Source organism: Crocuta crocuta, unplaced genomic scaffold (assembly GCF_008692635.1).
Source record: "Crocuta crocuta isolate KB4526 unplaced genomic scaffold, BGI_CrCroc_1.0 scaffold101, whole genome shotgun sequence".
Classification (NCBI taxonomy): Eukaryota; Metazoa; Chordata; class Mammalia; order Carnivora; family Hyaenidae; genus Crocuta; species Crocuta crocuta.
The window spans coordinates 1,347,416-1,371,008 of NW_027527956.1; the positions used below are offsets into that span (position 1 = coordinate 1,347,416).

Sequence of the window (23,593 nt, forward strand, 5' to 3'; positions counted from 1 at the left end):
GGTTCTTTTAAATAAGGTATAAAAAAGGTTGTAAACTCATCTAAAATGACATTCAGTGCAGCTATATGAGTGCATCAGACCCTAACTCTGCATAGACAGCAGTTCAAGTAAATCACAGCTTACCCTGTCCATCCACTATGTAAATTCAAACTTCCAGAGATTCAAAATGAAGCACTAATGCATTCTTGCAGGGCATGGGGGGCTCAGTCAGTTGGGCATCTGACTCTTGATTTCAGCTCAGGCCATAATCTCATGGTTCATGGAATCAAGCCCCACATTAGGCTCTGTGCTGACTGCATGGAGCCTACTTGGGATTTTCTCCCTCTCCCTTACCCTCACTCTCTGGCCCTCCCCCCCCCGCTCAAAAATAAATAAAGATTAAAAAAAATAGTTTGAAGCACTAATGCATTCTTTCAAAGTACCATTGTTTCCACGGTGGAGAGAGAACTTGGATCTTGAGCTTGACTGGACAACCTAGATGGAGCTCTCCAAAACTTGAATGAATCATCTACACCTGGAACAAGAAAACTGTCAACATGAATACAGTCTCCTCCTTACTGGAGCAATTAACAGAAAGAATACTTGTTGCAGGAAGCCAATCAAGAACCAAGAAAAAGAGTTTGCTTAATTTTTGTTATTCTTAATTTATATCAAAACCTTGTTTCATGGAAATTTTACTGACCATTAGTGGACTTTGCTTAGCTTAATCTAATACAATTTAGCAAGAACACCAGCTCCTAAACTTTAATGTGCCTAAGAATCCTAAAGAGCTACTGTTACAGTAATTTCCTATTGCCAGAGATTCCATCCCCCCAGTTTGGGGTGGGAGCCCTAATTCTGCACATCTAACAAGTTCACAAAAGACCATCATGACATTGGTTCAAGGACCAAGCTTTGAGAAACAGTGATCCAGAGAAATCCAAACAATGAAACGTGTCACTTTCCGAATAGGGACATTTATTTAAAATGTTCAAAAACTTCATTAAATATCATTTTCCTCGTAATTTCTCCAAGAATTGAGCAGAAAAGCGAACTAGAAATTCAGACTTAAGTATCTGGGGGTAAAGGAACTATTTCTGAAATTCACTCTTAAAGAGCTCAGAAAAAAATTATATCTATACATGTATACATGCATATAACTAAATAGATTTTATTTACACACACATACGCATATATATACACTTGGCATAGGGGAACAGAGATAGCAAAATGTTAATATTTGGGAATGCTTGTACGATTCTTGCATCTTTTCTGTAAATGTGAAATTATGTCAAGGTTTTCAACAATTACTATTACAAATTAATTTTAACTTACAACTTACTTAAAAAATCATTAAATAATTTACTATTTTGAGAGAAAATTATGTACATGTGCTAAGATCTTAGGAAATCCAAAAGAATCTACAAATAGAGATAAAAAGGTTTCAGTAAGATATTTTGATAAATGAGTACCAAACCAAAAACAAGTAATTTTTTGATATATTAGCAAAACAAGTAAGAAAATTTAGTAGGAAAAGGTCTGATTGCCTAGGAAGAACCACCTTCCAAAAAGTTTAAAACATCTAACAGAGAAAAAACCTGTAAAGCTTTACTGAAGGGCATGAAATAACTTATAAAACATTAATAAGATATCAAAAATGGTTTCCATGAAGAATTTATGACATAGGAAAATGCTTACGCAATGTCTAGCGAAAGGAGGGGACACAAAAATGTACATAAGATATGAACACAATCATGTAAAACAAACAAAAGCTAGAGGGAGAGAGAAGACTAGAAGAAAATATACCCTAATGTTAACAAAAGTAATCTTTGCACAGTGGGACCAGAGGTCAATGTGTACTCTTATTTTTCACATATTTTCAATATTATTTTTGAAACACATAGGTTTTCAACAGTTCTTAAAAAGGTAGCTTTTATAAAAATAAAAATATAATGTACTTACCATTTAAATCACTGCCTTCTAAAGTTCCATCAAGAGCAGAAAATTTCAAGTCACATATATACCGTCCCAGGTAACAATGTTTTACCATCTGATTCACATGTTCATAGAAACGGCAGTGATATAACAGAGCCTGAAGGGCAGGCTTTCCTACGAGTGACAGGCCGGAATCCTCATCGTGGACACAGGGGCCCTGGACGAAAAGGGAGAGAAAAGGAGACACTGATTTATAACACAGTTTCTTCAGAAAGACCTGCCCCACATTCTCCTCAATGAATCACATGGGTCCCAGGTGCTACCAAAAGCCTTACACTTGCCTCTGTCATTCTGCACTCAAAACAGAGTGACCTAGGGCAAATTACTGCATAGTACTCTTAAGATTTTGCTGCCCCCAAATCCTCTGAAGGCAGAAATCTGATCTATTCTGCCTCCTAAGAGATAAACATATAGTTTAATACGTTTCTATGAAATGGTCGTTTTAATCAAGTAATTACATACTTGAGCCACAAATACGATAAAACTGGTATTTTTCAGCCTACACAGAATAAAATCAGTGTGCAAATATCTGAAATAATGTGGTCCAATAATTATATTCCAGATTATTTTTCACATCTATCTATATGCCAAAGAAAAATGAAAATGACTCATCACTACCCATGATAAGACTTGTCTGCCATTACTTCTCATTGAATCTACCCCCAAGGGGAACTCACAGGCACACACACGCACGCGTGTGCGCGCACACACACACTTTCCATCAGGAGGCTGAGGAGAATCTGCCATTATACAATTTTAATCTCTCTGCACTTTTTTCCAAATAGTTTTTCGCACTCCCATCACTACTTTCCTGGAATATCCAATGGCAAAAATCAAGCAGGATTTGCTTAAGTTTGCAAATAATCCTATCACTAGCTTATAAATATTTCTATTTTTAGAAAATGATAATAAAGTTATGATTTTTAAAACAGGCCATAAGAGAAAGAAAAATAAAAGACAGAAAACAGAAATCTAAGTGCCACCAGGAAAGGTACGCTCAAAACATATTCAAAGTTTATCATTGACTGTGAAACTTGTGTTTGGGTCCCTTTTTTCATGCCTCCTTATTACCAAGGAAAAATGGATGCTAAAACTAACTATCGAGGAAGATCAAATAATTCACAAGTTAAAGGCATAATTACATCAATAAGATCATTTCCATCAACCTTTCTTTTTCAGGCTATTATCATTATAATAAAACCTCTTACATCATTATTAAATATCTTTTACAATCATGAATTTGTTATTGCTGTATTCTAATAAACCTACCTAATACCACGTGCTTATTCTTAATAGAGCAATTTATATGTTTAATAAGAAATAAGACTATTTAGGGGTGCGTGGGTGGCTCAGTCCATTAAACATCCAACTCCCGATTTCGGCTCAGGTCATGATCTCACCACTGTGAGATCCAGCCCTGCATGAGGTTCCAAAGTGAGGGTGGAACCTACTTAAAGTTCTCTCTCTCCCTCTCCCTCTGCCCCTCCTCTACTCAGGCTCTTTCAAAACACAAAACAAAAAGAAAAGATTATATAATGAGCAACTAGCACATGGTGGTCCCAGTGTAACTTTAAATTTTGAGGTCTAGAAGAAGCAGGTAAAACAGAGAAAAGTGCAAGAACAAGGGTCATGTGGCTGTTTATCAACCACAGTATATATTTCAGGCAATGTGGTCTTTTCATGCATTCTCTTATTTAATCTAGAATGATATAATTCATCTAAAACCACAAAGCCAATCCTAACATCCACAGCCTCAAACTCTTCCCTTTTAAGCAACTTATAACATTTTTTAAAGTTTACTTATTTATTTTGAGAGAGAGAGAGAGAGAGAGAGAAGGGGAGAGGGAGGGACTGCTCATGTGCACACAAGCAGGGGAGAAGCAGAAGCAGGGAGAGACAGAGAATCTCAAGCAGGTTCCTGCTACCACACAGTCCAACATGGGGCTTAATCTCACAAACTGTGAGATCATGACCTGACCTGAAATCAAGAGTTGGATGCTTAACCGACTGAGCCACCCAGGAGCCCCCAACTTATAACATTCTTAAATGTACATGTCAAATACACAAGAGATTTGCAACAGTTGATTAATATCACAAATTAAAACCCTCATTATAATAATTCAGAGAAGGAATAAACAACCAAGATGAGAATTATAAGTAATTCAGCTAAGTTTAGTAGCTTTGCTCCAACTACTTAACAAACCTTAATAAATCAATAAAATAAAATTAGTAAACAAAGTAGGACAAATACTATTTTTCAAATATATTTCATAATGATGCTCAGAACAATTTTTACTATTATTACACAGATTATATAAAATTTTTACTTTTGCAAAATCATACCTAGATAATTGCTTCCTGGATGAGTTCTACCACAGTCCAAAATTCATAAAGATTTAACAGAAACAGGTGAAGGAATATAAACCATATAAATCTCAAAAACAAGCCCTTGAAGAACTCTTACTATATCTACTGAATCTTTACTCTGTAAGGGTCTACAGAGGCTGATGGTTATACCATCTGCTAGAAGGAAAGGTGTTACAAACCTGCTGTCTTTTTAAAATCCACCATTTCTTCAGTTACAAGTATTTTCAAAGTGGGAAATTATACATAAGTGATGTAGAACTGTAGTAGTTATTGTATAAATATGTATAATTACCAGACTGATAAAGAATCATTACCATAATGATTTACCCTTCAATTAGTACACAGTTTCCAACTTACAATGGTTCAACCTATGATTGTTCAACTTTACAATGGTGCCAAAACGCTATGTACTCAATCAAAACTGTACAGAAGCTCCTAGTCAGCCAGTGGTCACAGGGTAAATAATGGATACGACCACCCTGTACCCATACAACCATTCTGTTTTTCACATTCAGTATACTATTCAATAAATTACAAGAGATATTCAACACCTGATTATCAAATGGGCTTTGAGTTAAATGAGTTTTGCCCAACTGCAGGCCAATGTAAGTGTTCTGAGCACATTTAAGGTAGGCCAGGCTAAGCTGTGATGTTTATAAATGCATTTTCAGCTTCCAATATTTTTAAATTTTATTTTATTTATTTTTTTAAATAGTTTATTGTCAAGTTGGTTTCCATATAACACCCAGTGCTCATCCCCACAAATGCCCTCAGCTTCCAATGTTTTTAATTGAACAATGAGTTTATCAGGACATAACCCCATTGTAAGCCAAGAAGATCTTTATTTGTAAAATGTGCTTTTTCTCTAGTCCCTACAAATATAAAAAGTATATATTTAGAAAGTAATGATTACAAAAGAAGTCATAATAAGACATAATTTAAAATTCCATCTACTTAACAAGGTTTCAGAACTTGATTTTTTCTTCTTTGCCTATATATCACAATGAAAACAATTTCAACCTACCAAGATTATAGAAGTTAAATTAATTCTGATATAAATGGAAGAATTAATATCCCAGAAAATAAAGACTAAGAGATAAAAATATAAAAGATGAAAAGAGACCTAATATGGGACTCATATGGTATGTGGAAAGGCTGAAGAAAAAAAGGAAAGTCATTTTTAAAGAAATAAACATGAAAAAATTGTCAGAACCAAAATATATAGAACATCTATATCTCCAAATTAAGGAGTTTAATGAGTGCCAAAGCAAGAGTGATGAAAAAGAGACATAACCATAAGATCCTAAGGCACCAACGCTGGAGAAGATGGTAAAAGGAAAACTTGCCATAAGGAAGTACAAGAGCCACATGGAGATGCAACTTCACATCAGCAGAGGGGATGTTAGAAGACACTGAAGCAAAATTCTCAGGAGGAATGATTTCAACCTAATACATGGTAACTACCCAAACTATCAAGTGCAATTTAAATACATTTTCAAATATGCAAGAACTCATTAAGTTTATTGCTCATGCACTTGTTTTTAGGTGGGAGTATAATTATTTTTGAAAATGATTTCTTGGAAAAAGATCCTAACTGAAGAGAAAAGATGATTAAGAGTTTAGAAAAACATGAGATATGATTTAGGCTCACAATCCAAGAAAAAAAAAATTAAATAGAAACTCACAGGGGAAAAAAACAATCACCCAAATCAATTTTTTAAATTATACACACAAACCTATATATGTATAAACACACTATATACAAATATCAGAAAATGTTTCTTTTGAGCATCAGAGGAGTCGTGGCAGCCCAGTAAATGGCTCTGTAGTAAATTACCAGTTTACAATTGCTGGAATCAACTTCTAGATAAAAGGCGGCTGCAGAAGAGAATGTAAATGTAATCAACATTCGCAGAATCACAGTAAAGCTAAAGCCGACAATGATTAGCAGAGGTGAAAGAATTGGGAGCACCTTACCCACATCTTCCTCACCTTCTAAATGGATGGAGAGAGAGATGATCCACAGAAACGGGCGTGGAGAAACTAAGAATGGTAATGAACTACACTGGCAGGACCCTGTTTAAGTGAGCTAAATCCTATGTAACAACACAGTCAAGGAACAAACATTATTGCGAACTACTATTTAGAGATACGAAGGTATTAAAATCAGTAGGAGGGAAAGCTGTCTCTGTGAATGAAAAGAGGCAGTAAAGTTGATTACAAGCTCTATTAGGTGTCTTAGGTGTATGTATTTATTACTTTAAAATTTTTTTCCTAAAAATTCAATTCATTCAAAATATTTTTAGGTTCTCAAAGAAGACCAAATGATCTGGAATATGTACATGTTATACCATTATTTTTTAAATTTGATTTATTTTAACCAAGCACCAAGCCTGAACCCCCCCCCTTCTCCACAGGCCAGAGCTTCCTAGGGGTAACGGCCCATTAGCAACAGAACTGAGCGTGGGGTGCTAAAGACATGCCCAGCATATGCACAAAAGATGGTCTGACTCAGGCTTTCCACCGATGACTAATGGTACAAGGCCCAGAACAATAAAGCTTTTCATGCACACACAAGGCTGCTCCCCAGACCCATCAGTAACTGATGGGGCTGTCTTCCGGCATGGTGGGGGAAATCAGCACAGTCTAATTGCTCTGTCTCAGGATGTCTATATCCGTACCAGACCTGCCCTCAGCTGAGTGCTGGGGGCTGCCAGATCATCTGTAAAACCACCAGGAAGAGCTGAGAAAGACCGTATGCAAAGAAAGAAAACTCTGCAAATCACCAGGTGCCATTATAAATAAGTTTGCAAAGGAAACAACAAATTAATTATATCATAGAACATACCAGTTAATTTGAAAACATTGTTCTCAAGGAGGCAATAAGCTAGAATATTAATTTAAAAACATATATTTTACTCCTAGAGTCACAGTGCTAATATACCCATTTAACTGTGATTCAAAAGGAAGTAGAAACAAAATGAAAATTACATTTAAGAAGAGCAGAGAAGAGGGGCACCTGGCTGGCTCAGTCGTTGGAGCATGCAACTCTTATTAATATGGGAGTTGTGAGTTCAGGACCCAAATTGGGTGTAGAGATTACTTAAAATAAAATCTTTAAGAAAAAAAAGAATAGAGAATATTTTCAAGATAACGAATCATTTTGAGATGTAACAATTAAAAGAAACTGCCATAATGTAACTCAGAGATTGGCTGTAATTACCTACAAAATCCTTAACTACAGATAAATTAGGAGTATAAATAAAATGATACTGCTTCTCTGACATCAAGTATTTACTGTTTTGCAAAATCAGTACTTCATGATGACTCATGATGAACACATTAAGAGATGAAAAATACACATGGGTAATTATCACATCAAATATGAAAATGATAAGAACTGAGAGTATAAATGAGCCGACTATGTATCTGGAACACACACACACACACACACACACACACACACACGTGCAGACAGTTTCCTGCCATGTCCACCGTGAGCACACGGGAGCTACGACTCCTTCCTCTTCCACTGTCCAGAAACTGGGAAGGAACGTGGAACCCAGGTCTCATTTCCAAACACCATTCTCCATTAAAATAAAGCAGGGCTCTCTGGTCAAACGTCTGATTCCAGGCTGGGGCCGGGAAATTCTGGAACACCGTGCTATCCCAGAAAGGAAGTGCTCAAAGACGGATGAAAACACATTAGAAGGACAAAACCTTCTTCATGAAGGGTCTCCTCCTCATCAAATCTGGAACCATTTGAATATTTAAATAAGTGATGAAAGAAACAGACTATAATTCATAAAACAAGCTAAGAATCTTTGGGTCCGTGCTGGTGTAAATAAATAAATAAGTGGGGCAGAAAGGAAAGCTCTTTCTTACATTAAAATGTAACGAGTGTAGAAGGACAGAATTACAAGGTCACCGTTCGGCAACCATTCTGTAATAACTGCTTTAGATGAGATTCACAAACAAGTGAAAACCAGCAGGAGAAAAGTTGATGAGAATCACATACTGAAACGATCTCAGCGTATCTCCCTTCAAACACACACACACACACACACACACACACACACACACACACACGCGCGCGCACAAGCACAAGCACAAGCTGTAACTCCACAGAAGAAAACCAGCAGACTCTACCCTAACCAAGTAAGCAAAGTCAGTAAGTCAGTATCCCCGGTAACAGGGCAGAGATTATCTTGTCTCCTAAGACAATGTACTAACAAGAACACATCACTTCTGTGGCTTTTCTATCAAAAAAATGTATAACCTGAATTTAATCCTGAGGACAGATAAACTTAACTAAAGAATATTATAAAAACTAAATAGCCTGAACTCTTCAAAAAAAGTAGACATGACAACTGTATGCAACACGTATTCCAAACCCAGGTCCCAGGTCCTGACTGGGGTGTTGTGAAGGACAACAGTGGGGCAACAGGAAAAATGTAAATAATTACCTAATTTTGATAATTATTATGATTGTATAAGAGAATATCTTCATTTTTAGGAAATTCACACTTAAATATTTAGGAGAAAAAGCAGCATTATGCTTGCACCTCTTAACAGTTCAGAAAAAACTACTAGCAGATAGAGGTAAGGCAAATCTGGTATAATTATAACATGGCGAATCTGGGTACAAGGTACCGTTACTGTAACTTTTAGAGAAGATTTTTTTTTCAAAATAAAGTTAAAAAATAAAATATATGTGGACAGTTAGAAGTCCTATCACAAATGTAGAAAGGAACTAAAGCATAAACAAGTGTACTTACATCACAAACTGACAATTCACTATAGGTAAGCAAATGAAATTACCTTTATGTTTAAATGTGTGATACCATTTTCAAGTGAAAAGAACAACTTTAATATTATAAAAATTATACATACGCTACCATGATCCTACATAAAATATTCTAGCAACGTTCCCTGGATATGTGATTGTCTTCTCCCACGTGCACAAGTCCCAGACATTTAAATCTGATCACCTGTGAATCTCTAAAATGTAGGTACTCAACAAATGGCTGTAGACATGAACTCAAACTGCATAGGTGATCGCTATATAACCAATAAACACGTTATTAGTAACACTCAAGTTCCATTCAAGTTGTTAGTGCTGCAGGGATATGGATTTGTGACAATGGCCCTCACACTAAACCGAGAAACACAATTTTCCACAAGCACTAACACCAAGCAGACCACAGAGTTTACAAGACACCACAGAGCTGGAGGGTGACAGTCTAGGACCTCGGGCACAATGACTGTCCCCTCTGCCTGAAAAGCCTGTAGCCTTGAAGAAGGAAAGACAAATATTTACAAGCATCACTCTTACGAAAGTGCCTTGAAGAGAAAAGATCTGTGATACAGCAGGAGTGACGTATGCAAACCTGAGTTCTCACTGCAGCAGGAGCCCGGGTTTCAGGCCCTACGGGAGGTGCTGAGGGACGCGACAGCAAGAGCCCAGCTCCTTGCCTCCCCCTGGTCCTGGTGACCGCCCACACCCACTCCGTTTCTATACCCAGGCACAAGAAAGTGAGGAGTCAGGCTACAAAAAGACCTGATTTTTAACTTTATTTACTTGGCAATATCACTGTGCACTAGCATAGTCTGATGAAGCACTCTCATGTCTGTGGTGGGGGCTGAGAGAAACATTTAAAAATACATTAAAAATACAGTCACATACATTCTACATAGAAATAAAGCAAGAAATTAGGTAAAACAGTAAAGGAAATACATGAAAAAGAACCTAAATTACTGACATAGGTATTAAATGCTAGTGTCTTTCTGATTAAAAGAAGATTAAAATGGATTATACTGGGGCGCTTGGGTGGCTCAGAATGTTGAGCATCGACTTCAGCTCAGGTCATGATCTCATGGTTCATGAGTTTGAGCCCCACACAGGCTCTGTGCTGACAGCTCAGAGCCTGGAGACTGCTTTGGATTCTGTGTCTCCCTCTCTTTCTGCCCCTCCCCCACTTGGACTCTGTCTTTCTCTCTCTGTCAAAAATAAACATTAAAAAAAACTTATAAAAAAATAAAATAAAATTGATTATATGGGTTACTAAGTGTATTTTTAATACTTTTTAAAATTAAAATGTTTTAAGTGATTTATGCCTCCCAGTGTTCCAGAAAAAAGATTTAAAGCCTATTACAGGGAAAGATAAATTATAACTTGACAGTGAAAGTATACCAAGGATGAAAGAAAGAAAAAGGTAATGAAAATAACAGAACCAAGAATAAAGTCAAAAAAATGTATGTACCAGAAAAGCACATTTGATAGGAAGGCTCTAAACTTTCTAGCACGAAACAATAAAAGAAAAGCCAACCTGTTACGTAAATTATGTATGTGAATTATCACTACTCAGAAGTACAACAATCCCAGACAGTGACATGAAATGGGAATTTATCCCAGGGGTGCAGGGAAAGAATCTGGAAATGGGTAGTAATCACAAAAAGAACAGTGTAGAAGGCACAGTGGAACAACGGTACAGAGGCCACCAGCTTAGGCCTCAGGCATCAGAACAAAGTGCAAAGCGGTAAAAGGAATTCTCTTTGTACAACATAATTAATCAAATTATCTATCTCAACCAAAATAATGTATTTGGAAGCTTCTAGATACTGGTGCTACTTCCTGCTCTCTCCCTAAAGTACTGTGAAATGTATATCAAGACAAGCAAATGACACATTTTTTGGGAACAAGATCATTATTGATCATTCTACCAAAGGCAGTTTTAATTTCAGAATACTAGATATGTAGCACTTGCTTTCTGGATGTAATAAACTGGCAAAGGTCACAGCCTCTTGGAGATTAGAAAATTCCACTGAAGTATCTGAAGACTATTTTTATCCCTTTTTGGAACAGCTGTTTTCACGGTGGGATTTAAAGTACCACCAGGGCGCCTGGGTGTCTCAGTAGCTTAAGGGTCTGACTTCCACTCAGGTTATAATCTCACGGGTTTGTGAGTTTGAACCCCACCTGGGACTCTATGCTGACAGCTCAGAGCCTGGAGCCTAGTTCCGATTCTGTGTCTCCCTCTTTCTCTGCCATTCCCACCCCCCCCTCTCAAAAATAAACGTTAAAAAAATTTTTTTTTAATAAATAAAGTACCACAAAACTTTTAAAATACTGGGAACAAATATGAGGCTACCAACTATTCATAGTGTTAAATGAGGACACTTGAAAAACAAAATTAATGGGGCACCTGGGTGGCTTAGTCGGTTAAGCGTCCGACTTTCGCTTAGGTCATAATCTCGCGGTTCGTGGGTTCGAGCCCCGCGTCGGGCTCTGTGCTGACTGCCAGCTCAGAGCCTGGAGACTGTTTCAGTCTGTGACTCCCTCTCTCTCTGACCCTCCCCTGCTCACGCTGTCTCTCTCTCTCTCTCCTAGAAATAAATAAAACATTTAAAATAAAAAAAAATTAATAACCGAGAACAGGCAGAAAACCTGAGTTTATTAAAAACACAAAAAACAATTAGACTTATTTTTCTAATTTTGGTTAAAACTAGCAAAAGTTTCATCATCAAATACTATTTGGGACTGGAGCAGCAGTCAGAGTTTTGGATTCTGGCCAAAATAAGCAAGGCAGAAGAGCCCACAAGCTCATTTTAAGCACTATTTTCAACTTTGTAGTAGAAAATTACTTCTGTGATAAAAAAAAGTGGAGAGTGATAAAAACCCACAAGCTGCAGCAAGCATGTCACCGGCAAGATGGAGCCGTACACTGCGCACCGCGTAGGAGCACCGTGTGAACACCCCCGCCTGCATCCGTGCTGTACCACACTGTCCCATGAGCCCCAAAGCACCCAGAAGTCATATTACTCTTGCTTTCACATCACAGCTAGTTCAAGAATAAAAAATTCAATGGCATTACATTTCCAAGCTTATAATACGCAAGTGTCACCAGTCTGACAATGAGACTAGAGAGGTTTCATATTTGAGCCAAAAACAACACATCTTAAAATCTACTATTGGTGGGGCGCCTGGGTGGCTTAGTCGGCTAAGCGTCCGACTTTTGCTTAGGTCATGATCTNTAATCCTGCGTATTCTTTCCAGTCTTGTCCCCTGTGGTTTTATTATAAGGCAGATGGTGAAGGAGCGACGCTCACCAGAAGGCAGGTGAAACAAACTGAAGGGACGCAGGGAAAAGTGGCCTGGGATCCTCCATAACTGGCAGAGCTCAGCGGGGTGTGTCAAGTGTGGAGAAGTGAACCTTCCAAGAGTTTAATGAGATGCGGGCCTTAAAGAGCACCCGGGGCCACGATTCACACCACTACCTGAGGAGCCTCCCTCACGCAGGCTCATGTGGGTTCAGCAGTTCCTCCAAAGAAATATTCTAATGAAAGTTTGAAAAGAAACCTCAGGGGGACTCCTGGGTGGCTCAGTCGGTTAAGCATCCGACTTCAGCTCAGGTCATGATCTCACGGTTCGTGGGTTCAAGCCCCGCATCAGGCCCTGTGCCGACAGCCAGCTCAGAGCCTGGAGCCTGCTTCGGATTCTGTGTCTCCCTCTCTCTCTGACCCTCCCCTGCTCATGCTGTCTCTATCTCTCTCTCAAAAATAAATAAAATTAAAAACAAAAAGAAGGAAACCTCAGATTTCTCTAGGATCCTGGGAAGTGAGATGCAATCGTGTGATTAATAAACACACATGGAGAAACAGCATATCTTGCCTGCCCAGGGAAAGCATTTTTCTGTCCTCCAAACCGTCTGAAAAGCAGCAGGCTGTAAAAAAGCTAGGTACTACCAGACTTGATATTCAGAACGTGAAACAAAAAATTAATCCAGTTAAAACCAAGGAAAGGCAAATTACGACCTTAACTGCCCTAATCCAGAATAGGTAAAAAAAGATGTTAACATTAATACACACTTAACTATAAACAATTCTGCATATTATTATTAAATAGGCGTATACTGGGAGGGTAAGAGATACTAGCAAAGGCTGATTCAAGGCAAACTATTTAAACTTTCTGTGTTAATGTTTCTTATTTTACAAAATGAGGATAAAAGCAGTCCACGCCTCAATTACGCAAGTTAAATATTAAGTTAATGTTAAGCTCCTAGAAAAGTGCACAATAAACTCTATATTAGCTATTATTATTTTTGTACATAGTAAACACTGTTAGCTATTATTTTTGCTCAAAATTATTTTTAGTGTTACAGAAAAGGATTTGTAAATACGATCAAGCATGAAAAAATTTCTACATTGTTTTTTTTTTAAGTTTATCTTTTTGAGAAAGAGAGAGCATTAGCAGGGGAAGGGCAGAGAGAGAGAGGGGGAGAGAGAATCCTAAGCAGGCTCCACACTCCACATGAGGCTCGAATTCACAAACTGTGAGACCATAACCTGAGCCGAAATCAAGAGTCAGACACTCAACTGACTAAGCCACCCAGCTGCCCATTCTACATTCTCTTTTAAGAGATCCTGTTCCATGGGGCGCCTGGGTGGCTTAGCTGGTTAAGCATCCAACTTCGGCTCAGGTCATGATCTCACAGTCCATGGGTTCGAGCCTAGCGTCGGGCTCTGTGCTGACAGCTCAGAGCCTGGAGCCTGCTTCAGATTCTGTGTCTTCCTCTCTCTTTGCCCCCGCTCACTCTCCATCTCTGTTTCTCAAAATAAAAAATAAAGACATAAAAAAAAAAAAGATCTTGTTGTCGTAAAGATTCATCAGTGATAATATACATGTATATGTGTATATATATGCTGAAATTTAATCATCAATTAAGCTCAAATATCTACTAGCTTGATAACTGTTTTGAAGTCACCTACCTGCCACGTATAATCCTTTAAAATTACTGAAGGCATTGGAATTACAAGGAGATTCTGAAGAATAAATGCAGCCTAAAATAAAAAAAAGAAAATGTCAATACTGCCATCTTGTTGTCATCTCTGAAATAACCAATATATCGGAATTAAATAATAAAAAACATGTCACTGGGCAACTGCATGTACTGAGACATCATTATGAGAATTGTCAAGCTCGTTTCTTGTTATATGATGACCTAACAGTGGAGAAAATTATTTCATCAGGAAATATACTTTTTCCTATTTCAGAATTTTATTTTTCCAAAAAAATTATCCATAAAATATAAACTGTTCTGTTCTGGTAGCAGTTAAGAAATACACTTTCACATTTCTATTATTTCCTTAGAGACACAGATACACACACAGACACACACATACACATAACCTTCTCTCTCTCTCTCTCCCCCGGACTCTCCCTCTCATACAAGCTATTCTCAATAGAAAGGTTCAAACGAGAAACACAAACCACAAATGTCCAACTTTACCTTCTAGGTCCGTAACATGATCAAGTTAAATAATCACACTAATATGAACACTGATTATCTATATAACGAAAGGCTGTGATATGATGGGTGAGAAACGGGTCACAGAGGGGAACCAAAGAGAGTGAAATGTGCAACCAACTTCACTTGAAGTCAGTAGATTATCTTTAAAGTTGGTAATCATGAGGAAGCTACAAGATTAAGAATTAGTATTTAAAAACAAATAATAAAAACATGACAGCATTTGGGTACTGGCACTGGGCACTAGCTAATGGTGGGCCCTGGAGCTGCCGCATCCTTCACAAGCCTCAGATCACTCTTTCGTCACTGCTCTCAAAAATATTTGCATCAAGGGGTGCATGGGTGGTTCAGTTGATTGAGCATCTGACTCTTGATTTCAGCTCAGGTCATGATCTCGCAGTTTAGGAAACTAAGCCCCACACTGGGCTCTGCACTGACAGCTTGGAACCTGCTTGGGATTCTCTTTCCCTCTAACCTCTGTTCCTCCCCCACTCATGCTTCCTTTGCGCACACACTCTCTCTCTTTCTCAAAATAAACATTAAAAAAACATTTGCATCAATCATCATTTCAGCAAAAGGAGCAATAAAGTGAAACCACAAATTATTTAGAAAGAATTAAAATAGGGTTTACTTTTCCTCTTATTTATGATAACTACCACAGAGGAATCTGACAGCCAATCATCCTAAATAAAGCTCTATAGATATTAGAGATTCATATGCACTGCGGTAATATGAAAGTAACTTTTTTCCATGAACTACTTTTCAATGTATAATAATATAGAAGAGTTCATATAAAAATATATCAAATTCTACTTTGGTCTTCTCAAAATAAAGGACTGCAGTATTTACTGTGAATTAGTATCTTCTTTATTCTCTACCAGTATTTTATTTGGGTTTTGCTGCAGATAGAAAAGATAACGGCCAGTGGTCAATCCACCACATAGAGCATACCCCCACTCAGTCATTCCACAGAGAGCATGTTTACAAAGACTGTCACAAATTTCTAAGGCTGAACAGGGAGGAGGGGCTAACGGAAGGCATACCTCCCTACGCACCACACTGCATTCCGATGGGTCCAGAAGAATGCTCACCACGGTCCCCCAGAGCCCACCAGAAATGTTCTGACAGCTGTTTGCCAAGGCCACACAGCCGGCTTCAAGGGTGGTCAGTGCCGATCCTAAGCCCAGTGAAGTGAACCTCACCTGCTCAGATTAAAGAAAAGCTGTCAAACCAACAAATCCAATTCCTTAACATGAACTCTTAATTTCTCTGGTACATAAAATATCATACTTTTATGACACTGTCTTGATGACCCTAAATTGTAAGATACTTATAGAAAATAGTGTCCTATAAATTTATGAATGAAAAATCTTACTCTATCATTCAAACAAGCAATACAGAAAAGTTCAATAAAAGCAAATCTCACAGAAAGTCAAAACCAGGTATAAATAAGAACAAAAATTATAGCTCACAAGCCTCTAAGGAGAGAACAGGGTGCTTACACACTTTCTATGAACAAGATTCCTGCTTACTCCTCATTTTAAAAGAGGTTACCTATTATTTTGTTCTCTATCCTTATTAGTACTTCTTCCAAATAAATGGCTTTAACCTTTTTGAAACTTCTTTTCAAAAAGAAATAACTGAACTATCTTTCTCTAAGACATTTAGTATATCCCCCCAAATTATTGTAAAAGAAAAATGTTTCAGCTGCTATTAATGTGGTATGCTATGTCTGCCACAGCATCACAGCTGTGCACGCTATGCATTTTGGTTAACTTCTGAATTTGATTCTAAAATAGCTTCACTGATAGTTATAGGATAGCAAAAAACAGTGTGGCCATAACATGGTCAAGCAAACAAGCCCAATGTGTATATAGAATAGAACCTCTATGTTCAGATCAAATGTTTCTAAAATCAAGGTTTTTATTGTTATAGAATATAATCAACTCTTGTTTGAAGTTAATGCATGGTGCCCACAATTAATACTACTGTATTATATACTTAAAAATTTCCTAAGATGGTAGATCTCATGTTCAGAGTTCTAATCACAAAAATAAATATATAAGATAGAGGACAAGAGGAAACTTTTGTAGGTGAAGGATCTGTTTAGAGCACGATTATGGTAATGATTTCAGGGATATACACTTATCTCCAAATTCATGAATTTATACAGATTAAAAATGTACAGCTTTTTCTATGTCAATCATACCTCAATAAGTGGTTTTATAAAAAAAGAAGTGGACAAATGGCTACAACTGGAAAATTTATTAATAACCTAAAATTTTACACCATAATTGTATTATTCTATTAAATGACACAAATGTCACTGGGCAGCTATTCTTTGAAATTGAAAATTCTTTCAAATTCTTTGAAAATGGCTGGACTTCTCCAATACTTTTTTACTGTTCTTTCTAAAAATGAAACTTTATATAACCCCCTTTTTTTTCTATTCTTAATCTGTGCTCTAATGAGTTTGGCTGAAGAGGGTCTGCTATGAACTGAACCGTATCCCCTCTAAACTCCTATGCTGAAGCCCTAACCCCTAATATACCTAAATCTGATGACAGAGCTTTCAGGAGGTACTTAAAGTCACATGAGGTCCTAACGGTGGGGCCCCAATCTGATAGGACTGGTGGCCTTGGAAGAGAAGGAAGAGAGGAAAGGTCACATGAGCACACAGTGAGAAGGCAGCTGTCTGAAGGCCAGAAAGGAGAGTCCTCACCAGAACCCAACCACGTTGATGCCTTATCTCAGATTTCCAGCCTCCAGAACTGTGAGAAGCTCAATTTGTTTTCTGAGCCACCTCGTTTACGCTACTTTGTTATGGCAGCCCAAACTGACAAGGACAGGTAAGCAGCGTAAGGCATAGGCACTAAAATAATCTCATTTTGGAAAACACGAATACATATATGCATATATATATTTTGTTTCATCTGTTTTTAATCTACACATAATAGACTCAAGTTTCCTGCACACTGACTTCTGGGTCTCGATCAACCCATAATGGAATCAACCAAGCCAGTCCTTGTTGAGTAGGAGTCTGGTCTTCGCTGTGACGACCCAGAGGCAAGAACCAAAGTGACATCCACTCCTAGAACGAACAAAAGGGAACAGAGGCACATTAGGCAAGGGTCTGAGAAATCAACAGAGAAAGAATACAACAGAAAAACTTAAAAATAACTTTTAAGTTTGAAAGTTTTGGAAATCAAAACAAAGTTAAAATGTACTTAAGACTTGGCTTTAATTTAGTATTTAACCAAAGCAAGGCAAACAAAAATCTCAGCTTCTTCTTAAAAAGTTAAACAAGTTTTCTTCAAAACAACTACTTCCCCCGTGATTTAGACAAAATGTAGTTCTCTAGAGCCAGATTTCAACCAACATGTATTTCAAATAAAATTCAGCTTTGTGTAATACACAACTTCTAAGAAACATCTCACTCAGAAGTCATTTCTGTCTCCTAAGAAGAAAAATCAAACGAGATATTTTCATATAGGCTTGAAATGTGTGAGACACGGCACATTCCTTGTCTAGAAACTGCTCAGAAGACATGCAGCGTTCGAGGCCCTCACCGAGCTCTGCGCCTGGGCCATCATCTCATGGGATAAGTGGAGCAAGCAAAGAATTGTGCTCTTCGTGACCCCTTTTCCCATAAAGGACATGGCATTTCCTCCACGCTCCACGTAAAAAGAAGTAATGACCTGAAAACCAAGCATAAACAATATTATGGTGACTTTGCTCTGAGTGGTACATAAAAATAAATACACATCTTTCTACTAACTTGTCTGATTTGAATCTTAACCCCATAAAATATATACAACATTCTTAGTGTGTACATTTAAAAATGGTTACAATGGTATACTCCAGGTTATGTGTTACCACAATTAAAACAAATATTCTTACTTCAAAATTTTCTCCCTTTGGAACTTGTACAAAGGTGTGTAGTATCCTCTTAGAAGACTTTTATGATTTAAAATATGCTCATACATTTTTCAAATGTTACAGTATCCTTAAAGTAGGAGAGTTTATAAACATCTTATTTAAAAAATATACTTAGGGGGCACCTGGGTGGTTCAGTCGGTTAAGTGCCCGACTCTTGATTTCGGCTCAGATCATGATCTCACAATTTGTGGGTTCGAGCCCCGGGTCAGGCCCTGTGCTGTGTGAAGCACGGAGCCTGCTTCAGATTCACTGTCTCCCTCACTCTCTGTCTGCCCCTCCCCTGCTCATGCATGTTCTCTCTCTCTCTCTCTCTCAAAAATAAACAAATAAACATTTAAGACAAATATTCAAAGTGACAAAAGATCACTTATAATTCACATTTTAGTAAAAAAAGGAATGCTAACTATATTTAGGTGCCAATACTCTACAAAGGAAAAATCTGTTTTGAGTCAAAATAATCGAAACTACTTATTATTTGCCCAATACAACATCAATTATTTCAGTTCATTCACCCAAGGACTCTGGATGCTTTTATTCATCACAGAATCCCTTAAAGTAAGCCATTTTGTCTTAAAATAGAGACTACTTTTTAGTTTGGATGTTTTTCAGCTAAGGCAGCAGATTATTTTTAAAGATGCCACAAATCATAAATCATGTTAGGTACAGCTTATTTAACAAGAGTAGTTTACTCATAGATAATTTGGGATTTGTATGCTACATTAGAATTTTCATAAACAAATAACTATATATTATGTCTGAGAAATAACCTGAGATGGTCCAGGAGCTAAAACGATAGGCGACAGGCTCTGCTCTCCTATTCCCTCCTCATGTGTGTATGTTTGAAAGTTTTCATAATATAAAGTTTAAAGCTATAAGGGACTATCTTAGGAATAAGACACTTGAATGATCGAGTCCTTCTTATCCTCTGCGAAGTCACTGGACACAGCTGTAGTGTGATGGTTTCATGCCCAGCCAATAAGTGAAAAGCCAAGGACTTTGGGATTATTTCCTTTCAATCTGATCTTTTGGTCAGATCTGTGGATTTAGACTCCATCTGTCTGGTTTTAAGGATTTAATTATCACAGTTTATTTACCTATCATAATGTATCATGCTTAGTTTAAAAGCCTCATGTCAAAACCATGAAAAACAAATATTCCCATTCTAATTTCACTATGCAAAACAAAACACCTGTAATTAGAAATACAGCTCCCTTCTGACAAGGAGCCACTTCAGTGAGAAACTATAAAGCAAATCAATCGTGGACCAACAGTGACTTTGTTTCGATGTCACATAATAAGCCTTACTTGATTCTTCGGTAGTAAAATAAATAAATCTAAATGTTTACTAATTATGTAACTATGCAAAAGGCCCCAAGTAAGATTTAATCGGACTCTGCCACAATGTCTAACAACAGTGACAGATTCCTTCATATTATTTTCCTGTCACTTAATGTGAAGACAAAGAGATTTTCTCCCCAAGACGTGTAGAACATGAAGTATACTCTGCTGTTTATACCACGTCAAGATTTGTTAACCAAGGTTTTCTTAACTGGGAAACATTCTAAAACAGGATTGTACTTTTTTTTATCTACTCCTGAGCTATACATTGTGCTGAAAGACAACCGAACTTACAATGGCACTGCCTTTTTACCTCAATTTCTCACCTAGAACTAAGAAGTCCTTTTGTTCTCCAATACCGTAGGAGGCTCCTTTTAATTTCTGGTATTTGAAACACAACCTGTGATCTGAAGCCTCTCCTCCTACACAATTTTAAAAACAAAAGCACTCCCAATAGTTTCCAAATACAATGTTAACACCTAACTTCTTCCACTGTAGTCAACCCTCACATATCCCTGATCTAAAACAGATAAGTCACTTCATTGTGAACTCATCAGAGAAGATGAGTTCCAAAAGGTTTATAAATGGAGTATATACATATCACATTACACATAATGCTATAAATTAAGTACTTGTATATTGAATTATATTTTAAACACATTAGAGGATCTGGCTTTTTAAAAAATATTACAGTAAGGTCTTTAAGCTAACATAAGTGTTCTAAAAATTCACACATTTCTGTATGAATATACAAATTCTGTGATATGGGCAACTTGAAGGGTGGAATAACTAATTAATATACTGACAATGTGCACTTTTTCAGTATTTATAATTATCCCAGAAAAAAAGTTTATTTGATTAAAACAGCTACATTCAAATTCATATTAAATTTTATAGTAGAGCTGAGAGTATTTAGGATTTTGAAATTTCTTTAACAAAACAAGATGTACTTTTGGGAAAAGTTCTAGGTAACATCATCTGAAGCATGGTTTACAGCTCAATATACAAACATCACCTAAAGCATGATTTAATGATGAAAGCACAAAAATTAAACACACATCATTTATATTATGTCACATTTTTAATATTATTCCAACTGTATTCTAATTTAAAATCACATATAAGATACATATAAATTAAATTAGTCATTATTTCAACCATATGTGCAAATCACTATGTTAGGATAATGAGGAGCTATGGGCTAGTGGAAAAGATCCAAAGATGATTCCCACAAGCTTACAGTGTAACAACAGATGAACGCATAAAACAAAACAGAAATGCAAGGTCTTAAGCACCATAATAACGGTATATATAAACTGCTACAGGTATACAATCTAGGAAGAGACCAGTCAGTCGTTCTTCCCTGAGTGTGTATGTCTCAAAGAAAAGATTTCCTGGAGCGCCTGGGTGGCTTAGTTGTTTGGGTGGCCTACTTCAGCTTAGGTCATGATCTTGCAGTTGATATGTTCGAGCCCCACATTGGGCTCTGTGCTGACAGCTCAGAGCCTGGAGACTGCTTCAGATTCTGTGTCTCCCTCTCTCTCTGCCCCTTCCCTGCTTGCTCTCTGTCTCTCTCTCACTCTCTTAAAAATAATAAACATTAAAAAAATTTTTTTTAAAGAAAAGACTTCCTAAAGGAAGGTAAATGAATAAGTGAGATCTTAAACTCTACACACAGATTGCCATCCAAAAAAGAGAAGAAATTATATGAAGAAATAGACTTTTTAAGTTTTATTTAGTCAAATGAGCCAAATAAAACTGAAACTTCAGAGATGTGGGAAAAAAATAAAACTGATGTAAGATTCAAAATGCAAGATTACAAAACTCCTTTATGATAAAGAGCTTTGGGTTGAAAGGCTAATCTGGGAGAAAGGCCTCGGCGTGCCTGCAGGTGTGAGCACACAGCATAAAGAGGAACGGGAGCTCTGTCGTCTGGGCCCGCGACAGGCCACGCAGACTGGGGGAGACCCGGAAACACTGGGGCCACGTGAGCTGGGACCACGGTGGCATCAGCAGGCACCGGAGGTGCCCGGAGGAGGGGGAATGCTGGTGGCACCACAACAGCATCAGCGTCCACAAGCATTCGGCTGGAACGAGGCATCATCACTGCGGAGGAACCAGAGCCTCTGGCCCACGTCAACCCCAATAAACTGTGGACGTGGGTCAGCGAGCAGACACGGGTAAATGCTGCCCCAAACAAGACCGGAGCTGCCCCCAACACATGTGGTACGATCAGGCTGCTGCGAAGTTCGGGGAAAGGGTAAGGTCCCCAAACAGCCTGTCAGCGTGAGGCCAAGTTCTTCAGCAGAAGAGCTGAGGAGGAGATGAAGGGTGAGCAGGGAGCTAGCGTCCTGGTAGCTTGAAGCCATGTGGAGGGAGGTTCATTAAATACTGACAAGCACTTTCCAAAAAAAAAAAAAAAAAAAAAAAGAAGAAGAAGAAGAAGAAGAAAAGAAATAGGAAGTTATGGATACAAGTTGGTCAAGCATCCCATGTCTAGAATGCCCATGACATCGATCGGCCCAATCATCTCTGAAAATCTAACACTGCCTCCTCCAAGAGCCTTTGCTGACGTCCTAATACAGGTAAGGAGCCTGCCTCTGACTACCATTCAACCTCAGCTATTACTGAACCTTTCAAGATAAGCACTGCTGACAGATTTGCTCAATAAGGAAATAATAAGCTGTTTTTAGATTCAGACACATTATTACTTATATTAAAAGCAAAAGCAATAGAAGCCAAAGGTGGCACCTCCCAGGCTCCCTTGCAGGGTGCCACTGACACAGAGGGGCCAGAAGACGGCAGTGCAGACAGCACAGCCCCGCCGCGGCCGAGGTGCTTACGGCCTGCAGCCCGACTCCAAGGGAACTGAGGCAGAAAGCTTCACTCATCAGAACCCAGGAGGCAGGAAGAAACAGGCTCGCGCCAGACATCTGAGGAAGAGTGAGGCCAGTAAGAAATAGTCCTGTAGCAGTTCCTCACAAGTCCTCATGTTCCAGAAAGACCACAGGAAGTTCTGCAAGACTGAGATAAGCTGCGGCTGAGCCTGGCCTCATGGACTACATGCAACAAGTGCAAGGCTGTCAGGGAGCCTGGTGAGGCCCTTCTCTAACAGGACTATGTGGAGCTATGCCATTGCTGTATTTGCTACATCATACTAATACTATACTGACCTAAATGATAAAAATGGGGCGTTATCAGAATGTGTGAAATAACGTTAAGGCCATGCCTAGAAAGTAATTAGAGCTAAAAATACTTGAGAATAGCTTTTTAAAACTCAGTGAAATAAAACTACCACATAAAAGTCATAAATTAAAACAAAAGGAGAAATTAATAAAGTGGGGGAAAGCATTAAAGGGAAGATCACCAAAGCCAAAGTTTCATGCTTTGAAAAGAATGATAATAATAAAACATACAAACAGCTAGTAGGAACAATTGAGAAAACTAGAGGAAAGGAGTAATTTAAAACCTCGAATGAAATGGGGTATCTCGATCTGAAATTTAAAGAATAAGATGATCTGATGAATAATCTTCGGGCTACGAATTCAAAACATTAGATAAAATTCTAGAAAAACATAACTTAAACAAAAAATTAAAAATCTCAAAATTCTAGGTTTAAAAAATTCAATTCATTTACAATCTTCCCCAAAAGAAAACTTCAGGTCTGA

At 37.8% G+C, this 23,593-nt stretch overlaps 1 protein-coding gene across 1 annotated transcript in view; it reads right to left on the reverse strand.

The window, feature by feature from the left end:
* The window catches only part of RTTN (rotatin), a 165,538-nt gene that overhangs the window by 62,573 nt on the left and 79,372 nt on the right, over positions 1-23,593 (reverse strand). Inside the window, exons 29-34 of the mRNA XM_077752674.1 lie at positions 18,218-18,346; positions 17,629-17,739; positions 15,692-15,850; positions 14,110-14,181; positions 1,942-2,131; positions 423-514 (exon numbers count right to left, since the gene is read on the reverse strand). Coding sequence (XP_077608800.1) covers positions 423-514; positions 1,942-2,131; positions 14,110-14,181; positions 15,692-15,850; positions 17,629-17,739; positions 18,218-18,346 — 753 coding nt within the window. The remainder of the gene's footprint in view (positions 1-422; positions 515-1,941; positions 2,132-14,109; positions 14,182-15,691; positions 15,851-17,628; positions 17,740-18,217; positions 18,347-23,593) is intronic.